The 26,019-nt window shown below is 55.9% G+C and overlaps 11 protein-coding genes across 11 annotated transcripts; 7 read left to right on the forward strand and 4 right to left on the reverse strand.

Moving 5' to 3' along the window:
* Positions 1-551: 551 nt before the first annotated feature.
* On the forward strand, positions 552-2,642 carry PG986_000577 (uncharacterized protein; the record flags this gene model as incomplete). Its single annotated transcript, XM_066836799.1, has 5 exons — positions 552-1,000; positions 1,059-1,680; positions 1,966-2,011; positions 2,270-2,454; positions 2,526-2,642. 5 exons carry the CDS (start codon positions 552-554, stop codon positions 2,640-2,642), a joined length of 1,419 nt encoding a protein of 472 aa, XP_066705692.1.
* A 995-nt stretch (positions 2,643-3,637) lies between these two features.
* Positions 3,638-4,508, forward strand: PG986_000578 (uncharacterized protein; the record flags this gene model as incomplete). Its single annotated transcript, XM_066836800.1, has 2 exons — positions 3,638-3,961; positions 4,035-4,508. The coding sequence occupies 2 exons, from the start codon at positions 3,638-3,640 to the stop codon at positions 4,506-4,508; spliced, it is 798 nt and encodes a 265-aa protein (XP_066705693.1).
* A 754-nt stretch (positions 4,509-5,262) lies between these two features.
* On the forward strand, positions 5,263-6,742 carry PG986_000579 (uncharacterized protein; the record flags this gene model as incomplete). Its single annotated transcript, XM_066836801.1, has 2 exons — positions 5,263-5,755; positions 5,826-6,742. The coding sequence occupies 2 exons, from the start codon at positions 5,263-5,265 to the stop codon at positions 6,740-6,742; spliced, it is 1,410 nt and encodes a 469-aa protein (XP_066705694.1).
* Positions 6,743-7,086: 344 nt separating this feature from the next.
* On the reverse strand, positions 7,087-7,743 carry PG986_000580 (uncharacterized protein; the record flags this gene model as incomplete). Its single annotated transcript, XM_066836802.1, has 1 exon — positions 7,087-7,743. The coding sequence occupies one exon, from the start codon at positions 7,741-7,743 to the stop codon at positions 7,087-7,089; it is 657 nt and encodes a 218-aa protein (XP_066705695.1).
* A 373-nt stretch (positions 7,744-8,116) lies between these two features.
* PG986_000581 (uncharacterized protein) lies at positions 8,117-9,634 on the forward strand (the record flags this gene model as incomplete). The annotated part of the gene is made up of 2 exons (XM_066836803.1): positions 8,117-8,125; positions 8,726-9,634. The coding sequence occupies 2 exons, from the start codon at positions 8,117-8,119 to the stop codon at positions 9,632-9,634; spliced, it is 918 nt and encodes a 305-aa protein (XP_066705696.1).
* Positions 9,635-9,839: 205 nt separating this feature from the next.
* PG986_000582 (LCCL domain containing protein) lies at positions 9,840-11,816 on the reverse strand (the record flags this gene model as incomplete). Its single annotated transcript, XM_066836804.1, has 1 exon — positions 9,840-11,816. One exon carries the CDS (start codon positions 11,814-11,816, stop codon positions 9,840-9,842), a length of 1,977 nt encoding a protein of 658 aa, XP_066705697.1.
* A 950-nt stretch (positions 11,817-12,766) lies between these two features.
* Positions 12,767-14,286, forward strand: PG986_000583 (uncharacterized protein; the record flags this gene model as incomplete). Its single annotated transcript, XM_066836805.1, has 2 exons — positions 12,767-12,995; positions 13,052-14,286. 2 exons carry the CDS (start codon positions 12,767-12,769, stop codon positions 14,284-14,286), a joined length of 1,464 nt encoding a protein of 487 aa, XP_066705698.1.
* Positions 14,287-15,670: 1,384 nt separating this feature from the next.
* PG986_000584 (uncharacterized protein) lies at positions 15,671-18,126 on the forward strand (the record flags this gene model as incomplete). Its single annotated transcript, XM_066836806.1, has 8 exons — positions 15,671-15,730; positions 15,792-15,839; positions 15,903-16,317; positions 16,375-16,493; positions 16,554-16,642; positions 16,696-16,940; positions 17,007-17,671; positions 17,740-18,126. The coding sequence occupies 8 exons, from the start codon at positions 15,671-15,673 to the stop codon at positions 18,124-18,126; spliced, it is 2,028 nt and encodes a 675-aa protein (XP_066705699.1).
* Positions 18,127-19,111: 985 nt separating this feature from the next.
* PG986_000585 (Alpha/beta hydrolase fold-1) lies at positions 19,112-20,030 on the reverse strand (the record flags this gene model as incomplete). Its single annotated transcript, XM_066836807.1, has 2 exons — positions 19,112-19,465; positions 19,569-20,030. The coding sequence occupies 2 exons, from the start codon at positions 20,028-20,030 to the stop codon at positions 19,112-19,114; spliced, it is 816 nt and encodes a 271-aa protein (XP_066705700.1).
* Positions 20,031-21,491: 1,461 nt separating this feature from the next.
* Positions 21,492-22,344, reverse strand: PG986_000586 (uncharacterized protein; the record flags this gene model as incomplete). The annotated part of the gene is made up of 2 exons (XM_066836808.1): positions 21,492-21,833; positions 21,967-22,344. The coding sequence occupies 2 exons, from the start codon at positions 22,342-22,344 to the stop codon at positions 21,492-21,494; spliced, it is 720 nt and encodes a 239-aa protein (XP_066705701.1).
* Positions 22,345-23,609: 1,265 nt separating this feature from the next.
* PG986_000587 (uncharacterized protein) lies at positions 23,610-25,304 on the forward strand (the record flags this gene model as incomplete). Its single annotated transcript, XM_066836809.1, has 3 exons — positions 23,610-23,901; positions 24,067-24,645; positions 24,757-25,304. The coding sequence occupies 3 exons, from the start codon at positions 23,610-23,612 to the stop codon at positions 25,302-25,304; spliced, it is 1,419 nt and encodes a 472-aa protein (XP_066705702.1).
* Between the last annotated feature and the right edge of the window lie 715 nt (positions 25,305-26,019).

The raw sequence follows: 26,019 nt of genomic DNA on the forward strand, positions 1-26,019 counted from the left end.
TTCTTAACCTTAACCGGAAATATATATCAATAATAAAGATAAAGGAAGTAAAAAAAGAGGATATAAATAGTTCGTATACGCCGGCGCGTATAACTTCGCCGGCATTATTATAAGAAACACTGGAATTAAGTTTTAATGCGAAAAGTAAAGCCTTTAGTTTAATTAAAGTAGAATAACATTGTTTCTATATTTTTACTATTTTTCGTTATTTTTCTATAGACCAATCTACTATATTGTTGTTTGTAGTGTTTTTATTTTTCGCCGATAACCGTTGGGGGGTGTGAGCGTAGGGGGTGCATCGACTTAAGACATTGCTTTCGAGCTCCAAGTGGCGTTCGTCAAGAATTTGATTTGGTTTGCCACTAGAAAACAACAGAGATGGAATCTAGGCTTTCGAAGGAAACTTCCTTTATAATGAAAACAAAGACAGAAAACGCCATTATCAAACCGCGAGCTCGTTGGAGTTCAGGGTGAACCTCTGGGTCATCACATTCAATAGCCAAAACTTCATTGGTTCACTAAATCGAAGATATCAAAAACGACCGCTCGAGATGGCCATATCAGGAGTTGATGGGTGGATGCAAGCTTCCCTCGCCGACTTCTTTGCCATGAGGCCGAAGCCTTCCCAGAAAGAACTGGACGGATATGCCGCTTCTCTAGTCCCAGGATCCACCATTCACCCCGTGGGGATGCAGGGATCTCTGAGTTATACCGTCGTCGCAGTCAGGTCGGGTAGAAAGATCATTGTATCTTTTCGCATGCCCGGGAGCAAACTCGGCGGCCGGATCGAGAAGGCAGTCCAGAATGTCCATGGGAAGCTGGTACCGGTAGCGACCTTCCGTGGGACGGTTTCGAGCCAGACCGCATATTATGAACCCCTAAAGGTATATAGCATGCCTTGCCTAGAGGGAAAACCCTACCTAGAAGCGGTCTACTTTGGCCCCCAAGAACGACGCCACGATATTATCAAGCATACGGTTTTCATCAAAGATCTGGCCAAGTTAGCGAATATCCTCGTAGTACAGCCCTATAATCAAGTACGACTGACCTCATAGCAGGTATTTTGCTCGATGCTGGACCCAACCCCAGGCGGTAGACCTAAGGCAACTTGAGACAAAACGCAAATCCATCTCGCAGAAACTCTCACTCCTGGAAGACGCTCGAGGTTACGAATTCCTCCGGAATACCCTAACGCAACTACGGGGACCGCAAGGGATAGTTTGTTTATACAGTGGATCATGGCTGCAGGTCGTCACTCACGGCGATCTCTCGCAGACCAATATCTTGGTGGACCCAGAAACGCTGTCCATTACCGGCCTTGTCGACTGGTCGTTGGCCACGGTTGCGCCGTTCGGCCTCGAACTCTCCGCGCTCCGGCGTATGAGCGGCTCCATGTTCAGCGACGGCTGGACCGATCAACCGTTCCGCCCGCAGACGGAGGCGGCATTCTGGGCCGAGTTCTGGAGGTGCACCGGGATCGAGGACACCAACGAACGCGAGAGTGTCCGAAAGATGGCCGAGCTGGGCTGCAAACTCGGTGTCATACTCCGCTATGCTTTTTGCAATACTCTGGGTGGCGTGGCTCTTAATCAAGTGGTACCGAGGCCTGCCCAGTATCTCCGGTCTTGGCTGGGCCACGAAGCCTGGAGTGACGTGATTATCAAGGATTCTCCCGAGCCAGTAGATTGAGGCAAAGCATGTCCGGAGAATGAACCACGAGGTGGCAAGTATATCAAGTTGGCTTTCCTGTAGAACTGTGTATTGATTGATACTTTCTTTTGGTATCATGTGCCTAAAAGTTACACTAATGTGCCATAAGCAACCATTGGATTTTTTTTTCTCGTTCTTTTGCTTTTCGAGCATAAGCAACCATGTATGTCATCCTGCCATTGATTAACAAAATTTCATGGGACAAGATGCAATTACCATATTGGCAATGCCATTATGGCACTCACTTATCTACAGTATAGGATCTGCACATTGTGTCTTATCGTGAGGATGTTGAAGGATCGTGCGTATGATTTAAGGGAAGTTTTGTGGTAGGAAAATGTTGTTTGTTTTATTTTCAGCCAACCACCAGCATGTGATGCATCGCTTGAACCAAGATGATAGCCCCTTGTCGTTAGCCGCATGCAACGTCCCCCCGCCACTTTGTTGGAGACCTGAAACGCCCCTTGATCGTCCCGGAGCCCCTCATCAAATTGACTTGCCTTTTCTTGGTTCTGTGTCGTCAAAAGCATCGGAAACTTATCAACTCACGTTAGTCCAGAATCCAGCAAGACCGAAAAGTGCATCCAGTTCACAGATGTTGAAATAGTACAACAAGCAGCTACAGCACCAGAAACAGCCGATTACAACCATCTCGCAACAAGAACAGGCACGATGGCCGACCCAGAAGTCCCAAAAAGCCTATCCACCATACCCATGGAGCTACTCGGCTCTGCCCTGGATCACGTAGGTTGAGCTGGCTCGCTATTTCCGCAGCCTTGACGACCGTGTACACGCACTATACTGATGCCTTGCAGATTGTGGACGAAGGGACCATGAGCGCTCTGGGTCGAACCAACAAGGCATTCTATTCCATCGTGATGCCCCGACTTTTCAAGCGCGTCTATATTGAAGAAGCGCGCGATCAGCCTTAGGGTCTCGATAAAAAATGTTTTTCAGATCTACCTGGTATGATCCGACTGCTGGAACCACACCTCACAAACGCCCAGAGGAAGATGCTCATGGACGAAGGAGAATACGAGGATCCAATGGTGCGTCGCGTCTGCTCATGTCAAGACTCTTTGCATTCCTCTTTGCCTCCAACCTCCGGGCATATAGGCTAACGTACGACGGCCACCCCTTGCCTCGGATAAGGATGATGATCCGGAGGCATCAAATGAATGGCGCCCAACTGGCCTAGGAGACTTCGTGAGGCCGCCCTGCTGCAATCATGTTCGCCAGCTGCTTATTGGCAATTGCGACCATGGGCTTCACGATGATACAAATGTTGGTCGATTTACCGAAGAGGCATCTCGGAATTGGGGAAACTTGGAGTTCGTGGAGCTGCATCGTATGACCGCGTAAGTAGAGAAGGCGCCGGTGGACCACTGCTCGACAAAGGTGTTTGTATAAGTGACTGACACAATCCTCGCGGATGACGACAGGACACTGGCCGAGAACATTGTGTTTTGCAAGAACTTGAAGGCTCTAAATCTCTGTGGCGGGACCAATGAATGTCCCAGCAAGGTACGCTATGCGGAATATGCACCTTTGGCGATCGTCAAAGGTTTGGAACACCTGACCGTGAACAACCTCAGCTGCAGGATACCGAGCGAGATCCTGCGTTCCATTCTCGGTAACTCGGCCACGACACTACGGGGCCTGGAGATGCTGCTTAGACCGGAGGCCAACTTGGCATTTATGTTCAAAAAAACTTGCCTTGACTAAGCTGCAGTCTGTCGGCCTCGGCTTCCAATGGGACCTGGATGAACAGGACATGCTGGACTCATTGTTCACGGCTGTTGATTTTCCAAACCTTACAAAGCTAGCTGTCTACGCCCCTACTGTTGGTCTATCTGGACGCCTTACCAAAGTATTCAGGGCGATACCTGAGGATGTTCAACCCAAGTTACGCACCTTGGTGATCGAGATGTTTATCTCGCCGGCTGACGAGGGGGCAGAGGCTAAGTGGCGGGCCGCGATGAGTTTCATCACCTCTTTCCACACCCTTACGACTCTGGAAATACCGAACAATGTCTATCAGGAGTTGGGTACCACCATCGATCCCGCGTTTTCGAAAATACAACTGCAAGCAATCCTTACGCACAAGGGCTTGGAGACGCTGGATATATCCTACAGCGGAACCCGGCCTGGCTCCAGGTGCATGCTTCAGTCCGCGGAAACCATTCGCTCCATAGTCTCCGCCCTACCGCGGTTGCGAGTGCTCAAGATAGCGCCGGAGGAGGGCCAGATGGTACTTTTCGTGGGCATCCATATTCTCTATAGGTACATGTATGTTTGAGCAGCTACTGACCAGTAAGCAACAGGCCGAGGCAGCGAAGGCATTGGCCAATTGCGCCAATCTGGAGTCCCTCACGATTATCCGAGGCGTCAGTCTTCCTAATGTTGTCTTACCGGCCTTCCTGGCGCATAGGTCGCAGCCCCGAGACGGTGTCTCTCGTTCTGGCGAGTTTGTCTGGGAGGAGCACTATCGGCTTAAAAGGATCTCCAACGGCCGCAACGTATGGCAAATCAGCTCGCAGCCCGGGACGGGGACGAGCCAGGTAGAAGGGTTGACGAACGGGCAAGTGGGCGAGGCGAGGCGAGAAGTATTTGTCCGAGACATCTCGGGTCGCGTGGGTGACTGCGATTCCGTCGAGTCTGAAGGCCAATTCGAGTGGATAGAAGCAGGCGCCAAGGATACGAGCTGGGTGGCAAACCAGGCTGACCCATCCAGACAAACCGAAACTGACGGGTACTGGGAGTCCTACATACCCACACAAGACACAGCAAGCGTGTGAGTATTTGCTCGGGGAAACCCCCTCAGCACTACTGCCACCCGCACGCGTCCGCTGCGCCGTAGGTGAGAGTCGGTGGAGACCATTGTATGGGGTCATTAGGTAATGGCAACTGGTGGACGGCCGGCTCCGACCCCGGCGCGTCGAGTTTACCGCCAAACTGGAGGACGGTCAGCACAGATGATCGTGGAGCGGATGGGGCCTGGAATGTCTGGGGGAGCCTAGGGAGCCAGGGACGTCGGGACGGTGACTGCGTGCGGTGTGGTGTTGATGTTGATGTTGGTGGCAGTCGCGAGTTGGTCGTGTGTGCGTTTGTCGGTGGCGGTTGCAGCATTCTGACCCACTTTGGCCAAACTCGACGGGCGAAAAAAAAGTACAAATTTGCTTCCTTTTTTTGTTCATTTCCAACTGCAGTAGTTCCCGTCACACAACTCTACGTCAGTGTCCTGGACCTCTGCAACACTCGTTTATTGCAGTCCTGCGGTTTCTCGCTTGCCTGCGTTCCTCTCTGCTGAAGCTGGCATGTCTGGGGGTTTAGGAGTATTGCAGTCTGGAATTCATAAATGCTCAGCCGTCGTGATTGATTCATCGCGGATTGACCGATTCACTCGCTGAGAGCCCCCACAGCATCTGTCGAGCATCGGCTGTTCTCTTGCAAGAGAGCGTTCGTCAATCGTTCGCTCGCTCTCTCTCGCGTTCGGTCTCTTTTTTTCGTTTTCCTCTTTTCTTTTTGTGAAGCTCAAACGGCAAGACTTCCATGGTACCAAACTACCAAAATGCAGATGACAGCTGCTTCGTAAATCAAACTGTTGGTTCGACTGCTCAGCCGAACCTTCCAGACATGCACTCGGATAAGAGGCCGCCGCAGCTCGACGCTTCCAATCCGCAGAACCCTCTGTTCGTGAGCTCCGACTCCTCGGACAGCGAGAACATCTGCCATGACGATGAGGACACCTTCCCCGAGGGTGGGCTAAAAGCCTGGTCTGTCGTGTTTGGCTCTTTCTGTGCCATGCTCTCCGTCTTTGGCATCATCAACAGCGCCGCCGTCTTCGAGTCTTACTTCACCCAGCACCAGCTGAAAGGGTACGACCCCTCGACCATAGGATGGATCTTCAGCGTCTACCTCTTCATCGTCTTCTTCGCCGGCATGCAAGCTGGGCCCATCTTTGACCGCCACGGACCGAGAGCCCTCGTCGCGGCTGGAAGTATGCTGACCGTTGCCAGCCAAATGCTGCTTGGCCTATGTACCAGTAAGTACACGCTACAGACCCCAGAGCTTCCCCTTGAGGAGATATATCCATAGCTAACCAACTCTTGCAGGCTACTACCAGATCATGCTGACGTACGCTGTTTTGGCCGGCATTGGTGGTGCACTACTGAACGTCCCTGCCTACGGAGCCATTGCGCACTTCTTCAAGGCTCGTCGCGGCTTTGCTACGGGCATAGCCGCCACGGCCGGGTCGGTTGGTGGTATCGCTTTCCCCTTGCTCATGCAGGGCCTGCTCCCCAAGGTGGGCTTTGCCTGGACGACGCGAATAATTGGCTTTATTCTGCTGGGGCTCTCGATACCCGCCAACGTCCTGATCCATACGCGCCTGCCTCCGAGCGACAAGGTCGTCTCGGTACTGCCCGACTTCACCATCTTCCGGGACCCCAAGTTCACCCTCAGCTGCGCCGGCATCTGGTTCATGGAGTGGGGCATCTTCATCCCCCTGACCTTCATCGTCTCCTACGCCGCCGACTACGGCCACGAGGCCAACTCGTCCTACACACTGCTGGCCCTGCTCAACGTGGGCTCCTTCTTCGGCCGCTTCGTCCCGGGCTTCTTCGCGGACCGCATTGGTCGGTTCAACGTCATCGTCATGACCATCGCGCTCTGCGTCATCACCATTCTGGCGTTCTGGCTACCCGCGCGTGACTCGTGGCCGCTGCTCATCGTCTTCGTGCTCACCTTTGGGTTCGCGAGCGGCAGCAACCTCGGCCTCTACCCCGTCTGCCTCGGGCAGCTGTGCGACTCGCGCAGCTACGGCCGCTTCTTCTCGACCGCGCTCATGGTCGCCAGCTTCGGCACCCTCACCAGCCTGCCCATCGGGGGCGCCCTGCGCGACCTCGGCTCGACCGAGACGGGGTGGAAGGCCGTCATCATCTTCTCTGCCCTATCCTACACCATCGCCATGAGCTGTTACTTTGGTGCCCGCGTCTTGGCGGTCGGTTGGGGGCTGAAGAAGATATTTTAGAATTATGTGTACGCATTATGTGGCGGAGTATGGACCCTGTCCTACCAGTAGAGAGACTATCTACTTAGTTCCTGTAACACCAATTCGTATTATAAGACAAGCGGAGTACATGCCAGCTAAATATATTAAAATTTCGCCACACGTGTTATGTTCAAATACAACAACGTTTGATGGCTCGTTGACCCCTGTCATTGTATGTGTTCAGGCGACTTATATTTCACAACTGGAAACCTTCGCTGTGAGAAGCTGTCTACCCGCCCCTGATGTGAGGATCAACTGCATCCAACGACTGTATCCATCGACTATACCCATCGACACGAGTCCTATCTTACGATGCCTCTTTGTTACCTTCGTCGGTTGATCCGAATGCGTACTACCGGAAATCCTCGGTCGTGCATTATGCGCCACTGCTCGTAGTAGTTGTCCGGGTTCAGCTCCGCAGCCGTCCACGCCTTCCTGTCGTGCGGCGCGAGGGTGCGCAGGTAGATTGATACTGCGCCCTCTTTTTCATTGTGGTACAGCTTGAAGAAGCCTTGCGCCCAGCCGTCCAACCAGGTCTCTTCGAGGACCCCGTCGAGGCCACGGGACAGGACGGTCGCGTCCCGCAGCGCCGGCATCCGCCGGCGCAGCTCGTCGTAGTGCTGGTTGAGGAAGAAGAAGGAGTCCACGCCCGCGAGGACCAGCCGCTGGGTCCGCGCCAGCTTCTGGTCGGAAAGCCGGCCCAGGGAGAACGAGTTAGCGTAGATGATGTCGGCGTCAAAGTTAACCCAGTCGTAGAGGTTGGCGTTCTGTTTCGTGCGGAAGGCCTGGACATAGAGGCGTCCCGCGAGATAGGCGCGGGACTCGTGGCAGGCGTGGAGCTGGGCGGGCGGCTTGGCTTGCAGGGCGGTTTGGCTGAGGTTATTGCTCCTGATGATGAGCTCTCTAGGCTCTAGGCTCAGCTGCCATATTTGTTGGCGGAGCTCAGGGGGTAGACGCGGAAAGGGGTGGAATTGGGACATATTGAGAATTGGCTCTTCCAGAGACAAAATGCGCTGGGGCTGCTGAAACGGGGTACTTCTGGGGGTAAATGAAGCGCTTTCCCCGGTGGTTAATGACCTCTAGTCCAAGGAGAAGTAAAGGTAACAGGACAAACGAATTCCAAACCTCTAAAAACGGACGAAGCAAAGGTAATGGTGGGGAGAGCAAATTTCGGCTTGGTGGCATTTCGCGCTCCAGATTGCGGAAAGTAAAAGTGTTACATGTACCAGTTATTTTGCTCGCTTCAGGGGCTACATGTGATCATGGACGACTACAGAACTTTCATAGTTCCAGCTGCGGATGATGTACTGGAGGATCAACCAATTTTCAGTCATGACCTCTCCCACCGCCACCATGGCCAATGTTTGATATCTGACAGGACGACCGACTGTGAGAACGCCTATGGAGACTCCTACTGTCTATACTGGTAGCCTACATTGGAGGCTATGTTCCAGAAAATACTAGCACGGCTGCTTTGTTGTTGAGATCAAGGCTTTATTTCTTTATACGTAATTACTACAAAGATCATCGTGTCCCAGTTTACAAAAAGAATGGCGACATGGAGGGCACAAAGACTATTGAGTCTTCTTGAGGACAATGGGTTCGAAATATGTATATAGGGAAGAGTTTGCTACTGATCCAGGTCCAAAATAATAGCATCATCTGCAAGTCTGCTATACAGTTTACAGCGTTGACCGCATTTCCTCCCTTTTTGTCTTTTTATCCCAAGTCTTGACTCTCGAACAGCCCCCCCTTTCCCGCTCTCACCCGAAACCACAGGATTTCCACCGAAGAGTCAAGACCTTCCTCCATTCGTTTTAAATCCGTTTATCTGTACCAGCATTTTCACTTTCATTTCACCACCACTAAGTCAAGCCACCATGGCCCCCTTCGCATCCTTCAGCCTCTCTCCCGAGGAGAAATCCAGCCTGCAATCCGACATCGACGCCCTCATCGCCGAAGTCCAGCGCACCCTCGCCGCGATCCCCCCACCCCAGCATCCACGACCACCGCGAAGCCCTCCGGATCCTGCACGAGGCGACGACCATGTCGCGCGACCTCCAAGACGAGAACGACGACGAAGACGACGAGGACGAAGAAGACGGCTCCGCCAAGGCGCACCGCGCCCGCGCCCTGAAGCAGAGCCTCGCCGAGGCCGCGGTCCTGCGCGGCGACGTCCTGCGCGCCCTCGGCCGGGTCCCCGAGGCCCGCGCCGCCTACACCGAGGCCATATCGCAGTACCCGGACGACTGCCCGCCGGCCGACGCGCACTCGGCTCTGACTTCGGCCCGGCCCCGGAGACCCTCCCTGATCCCCCGCCCCTCCACCTCGCACTCGCACTCGCACTCGCACTCGCACTCGTCCTCGGCGGCATCGACCCACCATACCCTCGCGGCCAAGCGATCCGTTCGTCCCAAGCCGACCCCGCCGCCCACCGCCGCCAAGCGTGCCTGGAACTCGCTGATGGAGCTGTCGAACTGCGAGGATGCTGTGATCTCTCCTGCTACCACTTCCGACACCACGACGCGCCGGAACAGCACCCCGAGCGGCAACGCCGCCATGTCCAAGCGGGACAAGCGCCGCGCCGGCGTGTGGAGCGCCGGGTACTACGAGTCCGGCAGCGCCCCTGCGCCCGAATCCAGCGGGGAGGCGGTCCTGAAACAACACCTCGAGCAGCAGCGCCGGGATGCGGCCGCGGACCCCGCGATCCAGGACGTCGGGGCGCGGAAGATGGTCCGCATCGTCGAGCAGGACGAGGCCGCGTCCGACTCGTCCGCTTCGTCGGCTCGGCTGTTCGACCGCAGCATGCAGCACAAGAATAAGTGCGGGGATCTGCGGTCGATGCGGTCGCAGGCGCGGGAGAGGCTCTGAAAGATAAAAGGTAAGCAGGTGAGTCAAGATATAGGATATGTAAGTTTTTAGTTATCCAAGAACTGTAACCGAAGAACAGGCTTTAAAGTGAAGTATCTGGCACTGGTAAAAGATGACTTAGGGTTAGTCTAGGAAATAGAAGATCTATTCGAAATCGTGTATGCTATGTTCTTTCTAATGTGACATTGTACAGTCATGGGCAAGCCTATCGTCTTCGCTTCACAGGGGATTCCCCGTCTAAACTCCTGGCCTTGACCTTGGATGGACCAGGTGCCATCTCGACCCAGTCGCCGGCAGGGGTCCAGGTTCCCGCCTTGGAGTAGTCCCAACTTGAGCTTCCATCCATGTAGCCAAACCTGAAGTATTCGTCCAGATTCAGGCTGCTGTTGCGCGTCCAGGTAAAGCTATACTTGGCGTCCTCGTCGCCAAAGTAGCTTCTGAAGCGTTCGACGTCATTGACCAGGATACTGATTCCATCAAACTCGGGGCCAGGGGATGGACCCCAGTTGAAGGTGACGTTCCACAGCGGCGCATTCAGAGATATGACGGGCGTCAAGATGTTCGGCAATGGAGACTCGAATTGGCCATCTCCCTGCAAGGCAGTGGATGTCTGCAGCACGGAGTCGAAACCCCATCGCGCGATTCCGTTGATGAACAGACCCATGAGAATGCCCTGGTAAAGCAGCGACGGACGAGTCTGCATGCTTGTCCCTGGCAGCAGCAGGAGGGCCAGGATATAGTGGTGGATGCGAAGACTGAGGTCCGGAAGGACAAGGCATATAACAATGCCGATGATGAACAGCAGGTACAGCTTTAGGAACTTGGTGAGCCGCCCCTCTTGGCGGAAGTACCAGACCTGTGAGACCATGACGACGACCAAGACGATTATGATGATAGCAAGCGCAGCCTTGGCTCCAGGCTGCTGCTGAAGATCGTGGGCGTTCAGTCTCTGGATAGGGATGAAGTCGAAGGTATAGTTGGTGAGGGCGCCCACCCAGCAACCGCCAAGCCAAAGCACGGTTTTCTCGACTTGTGCAGTCAGCCCCCTGAGTGTGCGCTTCACGCCCATCTTGTCGTACATGACCCATGCCACGAACATGGCCGGGAGGAACTTGCCCAATATATTCGAGAAGAGCCCGGCGATGGATGTATGGCTCGGAGCATCGGACGCCATACCCACTTGCCAAAAAACCCCGATGAAGACGGAAAAGAAGAAAAGCGGCGCAGAAGTCGTGAAAAGGGACAGCACAGCTGTGAACGTCACGGATACCGCAAGCAGGGGCCACCGGACATCCTTGGAGGAGCACTCAAACCCGGCAGGGAAGCCGAAGGACAGTGGGAAGTACGAGTCGAAGCCTATGCTGGCAATCCCGTTGCGAGGCGAAGCCGGAAATCCCGTATGCTGGCCGTCCAGTTGGACAACACCACATCCACCTCCCCCATTGGTAATAACACCGGCATGGATGGCCGAGCCGCATATGAAAGAGTCGCCCCGATATCGAGCAGCCGAGACATTGCCGCCGTCGGCGGGACCACCCACGACGAGTGGCTGGTATACGACTTCTTGGGTTCCCACGGCTCGAGGGTTCAGGACTCGGTAGCTGGCGCAGTTGGCGGGGCACTTGAATGCGAAGCCAGAACCACTGAAGGGTCTGCATGCGCTCCCGTCGAGTCCGCATTGGTTGCCGGGCATCCAATACGTCGTGCCGCAGCTGATGTCGCTAGGGACCCCATATTGCGCGACTTCGCTGGACAAGAGGCCTTGTCGCATTACGAGACAAAATGTCAGAATCCAAATGGCGACGTAGCTCATGAATAACCAAACTTTGTATTTCGTTTTCGGGAGGTATCGCTCCAGTAGCCAAATCGGAGCATGCTGTACTGCTGGGAAGAGGGGATTGATCTTCCAGTCTTTCGGCTCAGGCGGGCCTCTCGACCAAGTAGCGACCTTGGTGATGAGCTTGCGCGCCGGATAGGGCACCCATTTCCATCGCTTCCATGCTCCTTCGTCCTGCATGAAGCGCGGTGTTGGCAGGTTCGCGTTGTCGTCGATGTCGAGCTGTCCAGCTTGTGCGATCGGGGCGTCCGGGTGGTGGTGAAAGTGGGAATCGGAACGGGAGGGTTCGGAAGATTCTACGTCGGAAACGACTTGGACGGACTCGTCTCGATTGTCGCCGCCCATCTCTCTACTGTTTTGATATACGCAGCCAAGCAACAAGCGACAGGCCTGCGACGCAATGGAGCATTGGCAAGCGCTTGCGGTCTCGGGCTAGACTCGACTAGGACGAAGGATGAAGTCTTCAACCGGGCGCGAGACGGCGAAACGAAGGATGGAGGGGCAATGGCCGGATTACGCGGTCTATCACAGGCAAACAGTAAGTAGGGACGGAAGGTGTAACAGTGGACGGCCAAGCGGTGAAAGGTGGTGGGATCAAACAACAGAAGATGATGCCAAGTGAAGGATATCTACGAGGGAAACAACTACAAACACAAATAGCATGGATATGTACGACGCAGGACAACGCAAGAAGCAAGCAAAGGATGACGGTAAAGTTGGTTGGATGATGGACGACGGGGCGGGCTCTGCGCTGACGACGGTGGAGCAAGGTGCTTGGTGCTTGGTGCTTGGTGCTTGGGTTTCAGCTTGGGGGGGGATGGCAGGCACTGACAGTAGCAGGGACACTACTTGGTAGAGACTAGAGACACACTAACCGGGACCCTAGGGACTCTGCTTTCCGGACGAACCGGCTGAGTTTTGATTGGGAGTTTGGGGGCTTTTGTGCCAATCAGGCCCCCGCCCTTCCTGTCGGTCGCAACACTGGCACTGGCACACACTGCTCTGTCTCAACAAGACCCAATCGACCAAAAGCGGGCAAGTCTGCTTTTCTTTTCTGCATTTGAGGCCGTGGAGATCAAAAATAACATTTCGTCGTCGGCCCAAAGTGGAAGTAGTATCGGCTGTACCAACGCGCAATCATTCGCTCCGCCGCCACCATCGTTGTTGAATTTGTGTTCTCGGTATAAACTCTTGCAGGTGGTTCTGCGCCGTCCGGCCTCGAGCACAAGCAAAGATCAAAGATCAGCCCTACTAGGTTTTGCAGGATTCCTGCTGCCAAGCTTCCAGGCGAAAACATGAGTGCACCTGCCGTGAATGGTGACGATATGTCCTTCAAAATCATACAGCCTGCTCTTGAGCACGGCCTGGCCGCAAGAGTTGGCAGTCTTGCGACGGCCAACCGGACCCCTCTAGACACCCCGACCTTTGTGGGCGTCACATCAAGAGGTGCCATCCCACACCTGACCCCGGATGTCATCAGCAAGCATACCGAAATCCGGGCCGCTTATATGGCTTTGGAGGACTGTAGGTGCCTCTCGCTACCTCTATCCTTATTCGCATCTCTTGTGCTGACTTACCAGTCATAGAAAAGTCCAGCAAGAGGAAGTCGCCTGCAATCTTCAGCTTGCCCAAAGACTCTTGCAGGCCCCTGCACGCTTACACGGCCACGCCATCCACCACATACACAATTCTGGCTCCTAGAAGGACTCCTGCTGTCGTGGCTCAAAATGGCAATGGTCCGAAGCACATTTCGGTCCTCACCTCCACAGGCTTTGAACGTGTCACCTGTGAGAACTTTTGCACGGCGGTCGAGCAGATTATGCCTGACATTGTCGTCCCGCCGGCGGATCTGACCTTCAGCTCCACCACGCCAGGTGCAAAGCGACAGGTTTATATGGTCAAGCGGACTCAGGAGTGGCTGGATGAGTTCTTCACGCACCTCGACCCAGAGAAGACGCTGAAACCTTCGGGTATCCGGGTTTTTGCGCCCCTTTTGCCGTTGTCGTATCCCATGCAGTGGGAGTACTTGAAGCACATGGCCGAAGAGCATGCTGCTAAGCTAAACGGCCTGACGCTCTACGATGTTAAGATACTGCATGATCTGAAAAACCACTCTCAGCTCTTGGATCTGCCTCGTATGTCGATGGAGTCACCCGAGTCACCTCAACAGATTCTACGACATGTTCGACTTGGCGTCGACATTTTTGCTTCTCCTCTTGTTAACAACGTATCGGATGCGGGGATTGCGCTGAACTACAGCTTCGCCCCGTCCAGTACAGGTCCCAGCGGACTTCAGCCTCTAGGCATTGATATGTCGTCCGAAGAGCATCAGACCTCTGTGAAACCGTTCATGGAAGGTTGTGGCTGTTACGCGTGCACGAAACACCACCGCGCCTATCTGCAGCACCTGATGAACGCCAGAGAAATGCTCGGCTGGACACTTTTGCAGATACACAACCATCATGTCATGAGCGAGTTCTTCCGGCAAATTCGGCTGGCAATAGCTGATGGGACTTTCGAGGAAAAGGCCACCCAGTTCAACAAATGTTATGAGTCGGAGCTGCCCCTAGGCACTGGGGTGCGACCGCGTGCACGCGGCTACCACTTCAAACCGGAAGCAGCACAGCCCAAGATCAACAAGGCTCCTTGGAACAGGCTTGAAGGTGATGGAACTCCCGATCAGGTAGCGGCTGCTGAGGCGGCGGGTTTGGCCGTAACGGGTCCGGCAGCGGGCGGAAGCGAGACGCCATTAGTTCCAGAGGCCGATGCTGCTGCTTTGGCCAAAGAAGGGTTTGCGAAAATTGAAAGGGCTTGAAGGCAATCCTCATCTAGGTAATTTTCGGCTTGATCACAGTGGCATGGGAACGACGGTCTGGTACAATAAGCCAGAGCTTTTCCAATATCCGTATGGACATCAAGCCTCAGCGTGATGACCTTATGGGCATTGATTGGCTCATGTTTCTCCACTGTGCCCACGATCGGTTCCTGAAAGTCAAATTCTGGTGCCACTGCGGAATATCCCTACAAAAGCCGGCGGAGCGCTTCGTGTCTAGGAGTGGGCCAGAATGTGGCAGGAGATGCCTGCAACCTGAGGTCGCAGACTTCTCTGCGTATTTCCTGCATGGCCAATATTCCAAATGATTGGGACCGAGGGACCGGGGACGGTGCGTGCGATGCGTCGCCTGGTATTCTCCGAAGCAAACCATGAATGCCCGTCCGTCCTGCCGGGAACAGTGTCTCGGTGCCCGATCGGGTAAGTCTGATGGCGCCTCGCAGCGCTATGCCTACTGAACAGTGATGCGGCTGGAACGAGCCGGTATGCTAGGTTCTGGATGTCTACCAGCAGACCACTGTTCTGTTGATATATGGCCCCAATATTTACGTACCACCAAAACCAACCAGTATGACCTTTTCGACTCTTTCGTAGTTGCAGTGCGGCGTATTGCCAAGCCCGCGCAAAAGCGACCAAGCTGAGCCAATATGCCAAGCCAGCGTGGGATGGGAAAGATGCATCTAACGTCTCCCACAACCGGCCAATCACATCGGCGAATCCTGTCCACGTTTCCTCGACTCCCATTCTTACCGGTCGTGGACGTCCTGCATCTGCACACTCGCCCGTCAGCATCTAGTTGCCAAGCATACAAGGTTGCCAGGAACGCCTCGCCTTCGGTGTGTTTCCCATGTTGCCCCCGCGCTCAATCGTGACAGAGGCTGTTAAATTCAAGTCAATGACGCCAAACCCAAACTTCGGCGCGCTTGCTTTGTTGATATGCCGCCAATTAGTCTATTCAGTTGTGTGTTGGGTTCCTGTCATCCATCAGAGCACGTGGGCTCTATAGCTACCGTGATTCCTGTGAACCCAAGCGAGCTGGTTATCTACTCTGAACCTAATGTCACTTGCATGCACAATATGTACAATGCAGCCGTGGTGTCCTTGGCATGCCATCATCACCCCAGCCGAGGATTTTTTCACCATGATATCTCCAATGGGCAATGTCCACTCGCTGATGTTGCTGCTGAGACCATGTCCGTACATCCTTAAGCAAGGTTAGCGTTCCACTGCATTGGATCCGGGTAACTCGTATATAACCAGCCGGATTCTCCTGCATGCAGTGCTCTGTGCTATCTTGCCCTTAAGGTTCACAAGTCGCACGTGGTGAAGCAGAGTCTATCGGTTTGATTGGTCTGATGCCGTCGAGATGATGGCTAGACTGAACACTCTTGCCGTACTGGCAACTTCATTGACTGCTGTCTCGGGTGTACGTCACGCCAATCCTCATACGCGTCACGGACTTTTACGTAACTAACCAATATTCACAGCAATACTACCAGAGACTAGGTACCTGTCCCACATTGGGTTGCGTGCTGGTAAGCTCTTGACAGTGTCTGCGTAATGTAACAAGGCATCCATCGACTAACACGGAGACCCAGCCACCGGACCAGCAGGATTTCCTGCCCGGCCAGTACTTCGACCTCCGCCTCGAGGTCCACGCCCCCGTCAATGGGTCCGAGGCCTTCAACAACGGCGTGCCGGATGAGAAGTTCACCGTGACCATTGCGAAGGAGGGCGGCGGCGCCGCCGAGGACGTCGCCAAGTTCTTCAAGCTCGACGAGCCCCAGGTCGAGAAGTGGACGTTCAAGTGGTACGAGGACCTCTACGCCGAGGACGCCAAGCAGGCATCGGTCGTCAATGTCGCCTCCAAGATCTACCGGCGGCTGGCCCTGTACGAGCCGGGCAAGTACACGGTCACGCTCAACTACTACGACGGGCAGAAGACGACCGCCGAATGGGTCGTCCGCCCTCTGGCTACCGAGAAGAAGGCCAAGAACATCATCCTCTTCATCGGTAAGCATCATACATGTTGAAGAGGCGGCTATGTCGCAAGCGCTAACGATGCGAAAGGTGACGGTATGACGACCAACATGATTACTGCCGCCCGTCTTCTGGGTCACAAGACCATCAACGGGAAGTACCAGTCGAACCTGCAGCTCGACCACTTCCCCGTCATCGGCCACCAGATGGTATGATCCAAGTCCTGGCAGATGCCTTGCTATTCACCCCTCCGCTGACTTGCGCCGCAGACCCACTCCATCGATACCTTCATCACCGACAGTGCCAACTCGGCTTCTGCCCTATACTCTGGTCACAAGTCGACCGTCAACGCTATGGGGTGAGTATCAGAAGAAGCACCAACACTTATATGTAGCGAGCTGACCGTGCCAGTGTTTACGCCGACTCGTCTCCCGACATCTACGACGATCCCAAAGTCGAGACCATTGTGGAGCTGCTCAAGCGTATCTGGGGTTCCGCATGGGGCGCCGTCTCCACCGCCTTCATTGCGGATGCCACCCCTACCGCCCTGACTGCCCACACTCGGTCCCGTGGTGCATATGGCCCCCTTATCGACCAGGCTCTGAATAGCGTCACCAACTACACCTGGACCAACCATGGAGGCCCCGATGTGTACTGTAAGTTAGAACCGACATATGCTGTCCTATTTTTTGTCTGGACGTACGCTAATGAGCATGATGTAGTCGGCGGCGGTGCTGAGCAATTCATTGCCGGTTCCGGATCCTACCAAGGCAAGGACTACTACCAGGAGTTCGCCAAGGCCAACTACACCGTGAGCTGGAACAAGACGGCCCTGGCCGCGATCCCCAACAACGAGAAAGCCCTGGGCATCTTCTGCCGTTCCAACCTGCCCGTCTGGATCGACCGCAACATCCTGCCCGACAACACCAAGAACCTGACCAACGACCCCTCGGGCGCCAAGGCGGCCGCCACCGACCTGCCGGGCCTCAAGGACATGACCCTCAAGGCCATCGACGTCCTGCACCGGCGCGGCGGCGACCGGGGCTTCTTCCTCATGTCCGAGGCCGCCTCCATCGACAAGCAGATGCACGCGCTCGACTACGACCGCGCGCTCGGCGACCTCCTCGAGCTCGACGACACGGTCCGCGCCACCGTCGCGCACCTCGAGGCCATCGGCGAGCTCGAGTCGACGCTGGTCCTGGTCACCGCCGACCACGGCCACGGGTTCGATGTCTTTGGCGGCGTCGATACGCAGTACCTTCGCGACCAGAAGACCGATCGCGAGCGCCGCAAGGCCGTCGGCGTCTACCAGAACTCGGGTCTGTCTAACTACCAGGTCGAGGCCCCCGGCGTCTCGTACTCGACCGGCCCCAACTTCCCCGTCAACGTGAGTCTTACCATATCCCGAGTAACGATTCCCGTCCTAGAGCGCTCTGGCTAACCACCACCTCTCAGTGGGACCCCCGCTACGCCATCGCGGCCGGCTTCGGCGCCAACCCGGACCGCCGGGAGAACTACCGGCTGAGCCCGACGCCGCGGACGCCCGCGACCAACACGCCCGGCCACTCGTCGGCCGACTACTTCGCCAACGGCGCGGACGCGCCCGACGGCTTCGTCGTCAACGGCACGCTGCCCACCAACGAGGCCCAGGGCGTCCACTCGCTGACCGACGTCGCCGTCTACGCCATGGGGCCCTGCCAGGAGACCTTCGGCGGCACCTACTCCAACATCGACGTCTTCTACAAGATGGCCAACTGCCTCGGGCTCGCGCGGCCAGACGCGGGGAGGGCGGGAAGAAGAAGAAGCATTGAGAAAGGGGTAGCAGGAGGCGAGCTTGGATAGACGTGGAGGGATAAAGAAGTAATGCTGTGTTACGTGTAAACTCAGTCAAATAAGTAATCACTAGATCTAATGCGCAGATGATGCTTCGTGCTCTTTTACCTGACGTAGCCATGCTCGTTACCGGCCGTCTGAACCTATGTCACCCCAAACCATGCGGCAATCGCCGCCAACTCTGTTCCTATCCCCACCCTTCCACTGACAGCGTAGGCTACAATGGGTAAATAGCGAGGTAGACGCTCGAGTCAATGTCCAGTCGGCCTTTTCCGCACGACGTGCACAGTGCGCGTCCTCTCATCCCGACGATGCACTTTCTACTCTTGTCTTGCATGTCCTTTTTACTCGGATGTCTGTTCATCAGATGTTATGGACTGATTTTGCTGTCAACATCTGCGGCATTTCTGGCGATGTCCGCCTGTCGCGCATATTGACTTTGCATCCGAGCTTCCCTGCCTTTCGCGGCGGATTTGCCCAGAGCGGGAGCGAGACAGGGTGTCAGTGACCAGTTTCGCTACGATTGCAACATATCCGCCTTGGGTCTGTGAGAGAAAAGAACGGAAGAGAATAGAACAGGACTTCAAGATACCCGAGTTCCAGTAAGACTGGAGCCAATGGGGTTGTTCCTTTTGCTGTTCATCATTCACGACCCCTTTATGCGTACATCACGACACGAGCTTGAAGAAACGTAGGCACTAGTTGACAAGTAAGGCACATTCGCAATTATTCCACTGTGTATCAGTTGAACTGGCGTCTTCTATACCAGTAAGTCGTCTATTTCTAATGCCTGACGCTGGTAACAGTTGCCATCGCAATCTACAGCTAGGGTGGGTATATGTGTAAGACAACGCTCGCAGACCTCGGGTATCCTGGCGTATACACTGGGGAAGTACAGGAAGGTAAAGAACAGAATCTGGGGTATCATGGTTGAGCCTCTCTCTCAAAAGAAAAAGGCCGCGTAGGCGTTGAAGAATCCCACCACACCTTACGTCTAAGCCTTCTTGGCGGCGACGCCCGCCTCGATGGCGCCGCGGACCAGGGGCAGCAGCTCGTCCGGGTGCGAGATGAAGGGGACGTGGGAGGAGTTGATGCTGAAGACGGCGGAGCCGGCGGGGAGCATGGCCTGCATCTGCTGCTGCACGGCGAAGGGCAGCGCGTTGTCGTCCTCGGTGTGGATGTAGGCCTCGGTGATGCCCGCGGCCCAGGGCGAGAACTTGGAGGCGTCGGTGAAGACCTTCTCGGACGTCCAGGTCATGGCCGCGGCCCACTTGTCGGCCTCGGCCGCGGACAGGTCGTTGAAGCCGATCTCCTTGATCTGGGCGGGGTCGCCGGTCACTTTGCCGTCCTGTGTGTTGGGAGAGGGTCAGCGCTTAGGTCACTTGCTTAACTGTAGACGACGTGAAGATGAAGGACGAGAAGAATATATGAAGGGGGAAGGGAAAACTTACCTCGGCAATCATCCAGGGGAAGAAGGCGCCGCCCATGAGGTCCTTGAGCGAGGCGCCCTCGGGGCACATAAAAGCAGCGAGGTAGATGGTCTGGATGACGCCGCCTTTCTTGCCCGCCGCCCGGCGCGAGGCGTAGTCGCGGCCCTGGACGGCGTTGCCGCCGATCAGGCCGCCGAGGGAGTGCGACAGGAGGACGACGTCCTTGCCGGCGGCGAGGAGGGGGTCCACGACGGCAGCGGTGGCGGCGACGTCCTCGTCGAGGCCGGTCAGGGAGATGCCGACGCTGGGCAGGGTCACCTTTCGGGTGTCGTAGCCGGCGCCGGTCAGCTTCGCCATGAAGCCGGTCCACGAGGGGTCGATCTGCCAAGCGCCGGGCACGATGACCACGGTCGGGTTGATGGCGGCGCCGAGGGGGCCGAAGAAGGCCAGGGCGGCCGCGGCCGAGCAAAGAGTGAAGCGCATCTTGGCGGGGGGGTTAATGTAAACAAAAAGAGTGTATGGTAGCGGCTAATGCAGTAAAAGAGAGTTGGATCGTCACCTGGTTCGGCAGTGCTGGAGCTGGGACTATCGCTAGAGCAAATGCAATGCAGGAACGTCTAAGCGAGGAAGGTCCTTGAACTACCTGGCCATACCACGGCCTTTATAAGGCGATCGGCAGTCCTGGCCATCTCATCGACTTGCTGTTCGCAGCAGATTAGCAGTAATACTGTATATCGATCGTCCTTTCTGATAATTTTCCAGATGGACACAGGACGGCCGCGGCCCCATCTCCTTTCTCGGCCAGAGGCCTATACCAGGCCTCTCGGGGCATGTCTTCCTCTTGCAGCCACCTCTGATAAGCAATGCGACATGGGTTGCCACTTCCTCGGCAAGTGGACGACGGGTGGACAGGCGCAATACCGAGACCCTGAGATGAGTTTAGTTTTATTTCCGCCTCGCTGGGAGTTCGAGCAATGAAGCCGACGGCCGATGTCCGCATCCACCCCTGCCTCTGCTACGGTGCCTAGATGTTGGAGGCGACCCTGAGGGTGCTTTGGTAAGTGGTAAGGGAACCCATGCATTGCGCCTGAAGTCCCACTCCCACCGTACTGCATTGGGCCAGTGTGTCGCGGTAAACCCACCATGCCAGGATTCGCTGCCGGATACTAGCTGTTCAGGCCAGCGCTGCCAGCGTTCACGAGTCAGGCGCTTGGGAAAGTGGTCAGATCTGCCAGTGTGGCCTATGGAACCGTTGCAGCTACTTCTGTAGCCACCTGCCGCTAGTCACGATGGCCCGGGTTCAGGGGTCGGCGACACTATCGAGATCCACCCAGACCAGATACCCCTCCACTCCGCGGGGCCCCGGCGATGGGCTCCGTTTTCAGATTCACGATGTGACCAGGAAACCTTCTGCAGCGCGTTGCTGTCTATGCCACGTGCTGGAGCGAGTGTTCCTTGCGGGGCAGCAGCAGCAGATGGTGGGTTGTTTGTTTTCTTTTGCGGCACGAGGAAGCGGCTTGCTATCAGTCGCACATGAGCGATGCAAAAGGGTACATGAGGCGTGCCTGTTGACACGCCGTCGAATATTAGTTGCTGGGCTATGGATCTCACCAATCGACCAGTTTCGCGTGGCCCGACTCGATGCGTCAAAGCACAGCAGTCTTCCTCCAGGCCCTGCCATGCATCCCTCGGGGACATGGCATCTCTTGATAACGGGTTCTAGTTTAGATCTTGGATATGTATCTATGGTAGGCAGGGCTAAGTGCCGCCCAGCGATAAGAGTTGGTAGGCTTGGTTTGTGGGCGGCACCGTTCCGATCCTGAAGCGGCCTGGTTGTCCGCATCGGGACCCTCCCTGCTGGGCTCGGTGCCACGAGTCATGACCATGCCCCCCGGGACGACTCTTGAAACACCCCATCTGCCCGTAACCGATGTTGCAATGATTTCACTGCTGCAGCTGCGCCTCGAGCGTCTTGAGGGCGTCGACGAGCTGGTCGGGGATGCTGAGGTGCGGGCAGTGGCCCGCCTTGAGTGTGACGGTCTTGGGCGCCGGGCCCAGCTGCGCCGCCATCTGCTGCTGGATGGGGAAGGGCAACGTGTTGTCGTCCGAGCAGAAAATGTATCCACAAGGGGTCCCGCTAGCCCACGGCTCGTGGCCGCTGGGCGTGGCGAAAAGTCCCGTCGCCGTGTGTGACATCTCCTTGGCCCATTTGGCCTGCTCCTCGCTCGCCAGGTCGTTGAAGGCGACCTGGGGTAGCATTTCAGGAACTCCCACCACGCGGTCTCCCTGTGAGTCCGTACGCCGTCAGTCCACATCTTGCGGGAGAGAAGGCCGAAGTAGGAAGGAGGAACGCCATGATAGCGAGGCTCGGGTTTATGGGAAAGACGGAGGAGAGGGGAGGATGCCCGATGTCACTTACCTGAACATTCATCCACGGAAGCGGGTTACCACCCAGCATGTCGAGCAGAGCCTTCCCCTTGGGAATCATGAAGGCCGACAGGTAGATGAGGCCCACGACGTTGTCCTGGCCGGCGACCGCGTTGCTGCCGACGAAGCCGCCGGCGGAGTGGCCTATCACCAACGCCTTCTTGCCTTCACCGGCAAGCTTCTGGAGCACGGCCTGCACGGCAGCGACGTCTTCGGCCAGACCGGCGAGAGGCAAGTCTGTGCCTCCGACCGTGGGCAGCGGCACGTGGATGGCCTCGAAGCCGGCCATCTGGAGCCGTTGGACAAGGCCCTCGAAGGCTACCGGCTTCTGCCACGCACCTGGCACAATGACAATAACGGGCTTTGACATCTTGAAGGGGGGGAGGATGGTACAGTAGTAGGTTAGGTAGGGGTCAGGCGGGAGAGTCTCTTCGGGCAGTTGTTTCCGAAACTTATTAACGATAGCCCATTCGGATTGAGAAAGTAGGACGTTGTTATAGTACCGGAAGTAGAAGCAGAGAGGTCTGAGATCACCAGCTCACTTAGAAGACAAAACGAACATGCCACATCCATTTAATCGCAATCCCCGCAGTGCTGCACCATTGCCGTGCAGCAGACACACAGCACGACGGAGACCCTGACAGGCCGTACAGGGAGCCGCCCAAACACGATGCATCGGATCCCGGTCCGGTATAGACTCAACGTAGGTACGACCTAATATAGAAGTGGTATCCACCGCACAGGCGAAATCGCCTGAGCCCGGCCTGCTAGTCGGTAGCAGTGCTACCCAGGGAGGCTACCCAGGGAGATGCGGCGGTACTTGGACAGAAACGAGTTTGACTGGACGGCTCTCTCCGTCGCTCATGCGATACACAGAGTACCTAGAACGAGGGTAAACCTCGTTCATCTTTGCCCTACACGGCTGATCGACCTGCCTACGTATGCTTCTGGCTTTACTGGGAGGAAGCCAACTCAACAGCAACGGCTTCGACGTTGCCGTTTGATCGACAATACAGTACGTACATACATACATGGGATGAACGGAACGATCGAAAACCCTCGTACATCAGCTCAGGGCGCCCAATGCAATTTGATGCCATTGTCTAGCGGCCATCTACCACCTAATCTGACAGGTCCACATCTCCCATATGCAAGGGGGGAGCAGAGTCAAAGCAGAGGATATGCAGAAGGCATGCAGAGCTTATGCAAGGGGCAGTCAGAGATCGATTACATGTCCAGACAGGTAAGGGTCCTGCGGTCGATGGAACGAAGAGACAACCCCACAGGATTATCATTACGACTTCTCATGCTATCTCGATGCCTTGGCAGCCGTGGCCGAGGAGAAGGAGGTATAATGCGGCGGTCTTATAATACGATGGCCATGACACGCACGGGTATCCCTTGAGAAAATATTTTCTCGTTGTTCCTTTATTTGCTTTTAGCCGACGACCCCATACGCAATGAGACGCACAGCTGGATAGTGTCGATTCCAGTTTTGTTTAAAGATATCTCCGGGCCAGCTGCTTCCTGTTCGAACCGTCCCTCTAGTCGTGGCACCGGATACCGCACCCGCCTCCGCTCCTCCTCGCCGTCGTCGAAAAGGAACGAGAAGACCAGAAAGACCCGACCGGCATCATGCACAACCCATTCTGGATACGCTCGTTCGTGGCGCGCCGGTACGACGAGGCCGTCGCCAAGGCCGCCTATTTGCAGCACATGGCCGAGGTGGCCGACACACAGGACCTGAGCGAGGACATCAGAGGACGCGCGCGGTGGCTGACCGTTGGATTCACCCTCTTCGCCACCATCGTGGTGGCCATGCGCTTCATCGCGCGCCGGCGGCAGGGTGCCAAGCTCCTGATAGACGACTGGCTGACCGTGGTGACACTGGTGCTTTGCTATGGCAATATGGCCATGAACATGATATGTAAGTTGTTGACATACCCCATGGGAACGAGAGCTTTGGCCAGGAAGGGAATGGGAGAAGGGCGTAGAAGATGCGCGAAAAGGGGGGGTTTCGATCACCGCCTCACGACATGCAAAATCGCACCACACACTCTTCTCAGTATCATAGTTGACCATTTCGTATTAGTGATCGATCAGGGAGTAGGACTGCACACTGGCGCTCTAAGCCTGCCACAGCTCCAAAAACTAAATGAGGTAAGCGGCATTCAACAAACACCCAAACCGGCACTTAAGGATTCCCCCGAAGCTGACATCATATCCACAAAGACACTAGTCGGGGCCGAAATCCTGTACTGCACGGGCGTCAACATGTACAAGATCGCGCTGCTGTACCTGTACTTCCGTCTCTTTCCCACGCGAGACATCCGGCTCGGCTCCTACATCCTCGGCGGCGTCTCGTGCGCGTGGAACGTGGCCTGCGTCTTCGCCGCGGCCTTCCAGTGCCTGCCGCGCGAGAAGCTGTGGCAGCCCTGGCTCCCCGGCGGCTGCATCGACCTGTTCCTGACCCAGCTGGCCATCTCGGTGCCCTGCATGCTGCTCGACGTCGCCATCCTGTGCCTGCCCATGCGCCACGTCTGGAACCTCAAGACCAACCTGACCCAGCGCGTCTGCCTGACCGTCATCTTCCTGCTCGGCTCCTACGTCGTCTTCACCAGCGTTTACCGCTTCGTCATCTTCCTCCAGTACAACAACGACGACAATTCCTGTAAGACCGCATCGTCCCCTTTTACTTGCTTGCCCCACCATCCGCGGAACGAACTTTCTTTGCATTTCCCCTCCTTATTCCATGCCAGTTTCAGCAACTAACATAACCCAGTCACCCTCGGCGACGGCATAGCCTGGAACGTCATCGAAATCGCCAGCGGCATCATCTCCGGCTGCCTCCCGACCCTGGGCCCGCTCGTCCGCATCGTCTTCAAGGCCGTGTCCCCGAGCGCGCTGCGGTCGCGCGGCCTGAGCGGCAACAAGCTGGGCGGCGGCAACAGCTCCTCGTACGCCAAGAAGTCGGGCGGCGTCGCGACCATCGGCGGCGGCGGCGGCAGTAGCCACGCGCGGCACTCGCGCCCGCTCGACGCGTTCGACGACGGCAAGTACGGCGTCATCGACGACGACAACGACGCCGCTCTCTATGGCAGCCGCTCGCGAGGCAGCGGCAGTAGGGCCTTTGACGGCGCGCGCCGCACCAACGTTTCCGTTACTGTGGCGCATAACCGCGACGACAGCGGGGACGGCAGCCACGTCGGCTTCGCTTCGAGTCACGACGAGATCCCCCTCACGGCCATCGGCAAGGAGACGCACGTCGAGTGGTCCTACGAGACAGCGTCGCAGCACGGGAACCGGACGAGGCCCGGCGAGGCGGTATAACACCTCACCCCACGCGCGCGCGCTGTACGGATAAACTGATTGGGAAGAACGTCACGGGACGTTGGCGTTAGGTTTTGGGGGAGTTGATGCTTGTCCATGCACTCACGGCCTCACTTTCTTAACTGTATAATATTTAAAATACACCACCAGCTTCGGAGCTATGGGTATGATACATACCCATATGGATTTTGGAACGAAATAATTTTCTTGGTTTATGTATTCAAAGTCTAGTTTTCGTCAGTGTCATGAACCCTTTAGTTCAAGATTTGCATCAGGGCCATACATCAAGAACCTCGCTCAAAGCTATCTGACTCTGGAACCTGCGGAAAGTACTGAATGTTAGCCACCAGAAGGGAATATCATGCTTATCCCATTCGACCAACTGGGCAGCCAGTCTGAAGACCTACTGTCAACCCCAATATTGTCTCGAGCCATACTAGTCCCTTTCCTGGATAACATACGACTGCTGGGAAAAACAGTGTGCACATAAGAGCCCAAGTAAGGCCCACGAAGACATCACAGAAGAGAAGGGCAGGCCACAGTCAAGTCGTGAGGAAAGCAGCAAATCGAAATTCAACGCTGTACGTAACGGGTATCTAGAGCGCAAGTGGTCTATCCCTGAACCACACGACATCGCACGGTAGTGCTTATTACCATCCAGGGGAAGTCATGGACGGTCAACGACCGCCACGGACCCCTTTGACCGAGCCTCGCG

Source organism: Apiospora aurea, assembly GCF_038362705.1.
Source record: "Apiospora aurea strain CBS 24483 chromosome Unknown utg000001l_segment0_segment0, whole genome shotgun sequence".
Taxonomy (NCBI): Eukaryota; Fungi; Ascomycota; class Sordariomycetes; order Amphisphaeriales; family Apiosporaceae; genus Apiospora; species Apiospora aurea.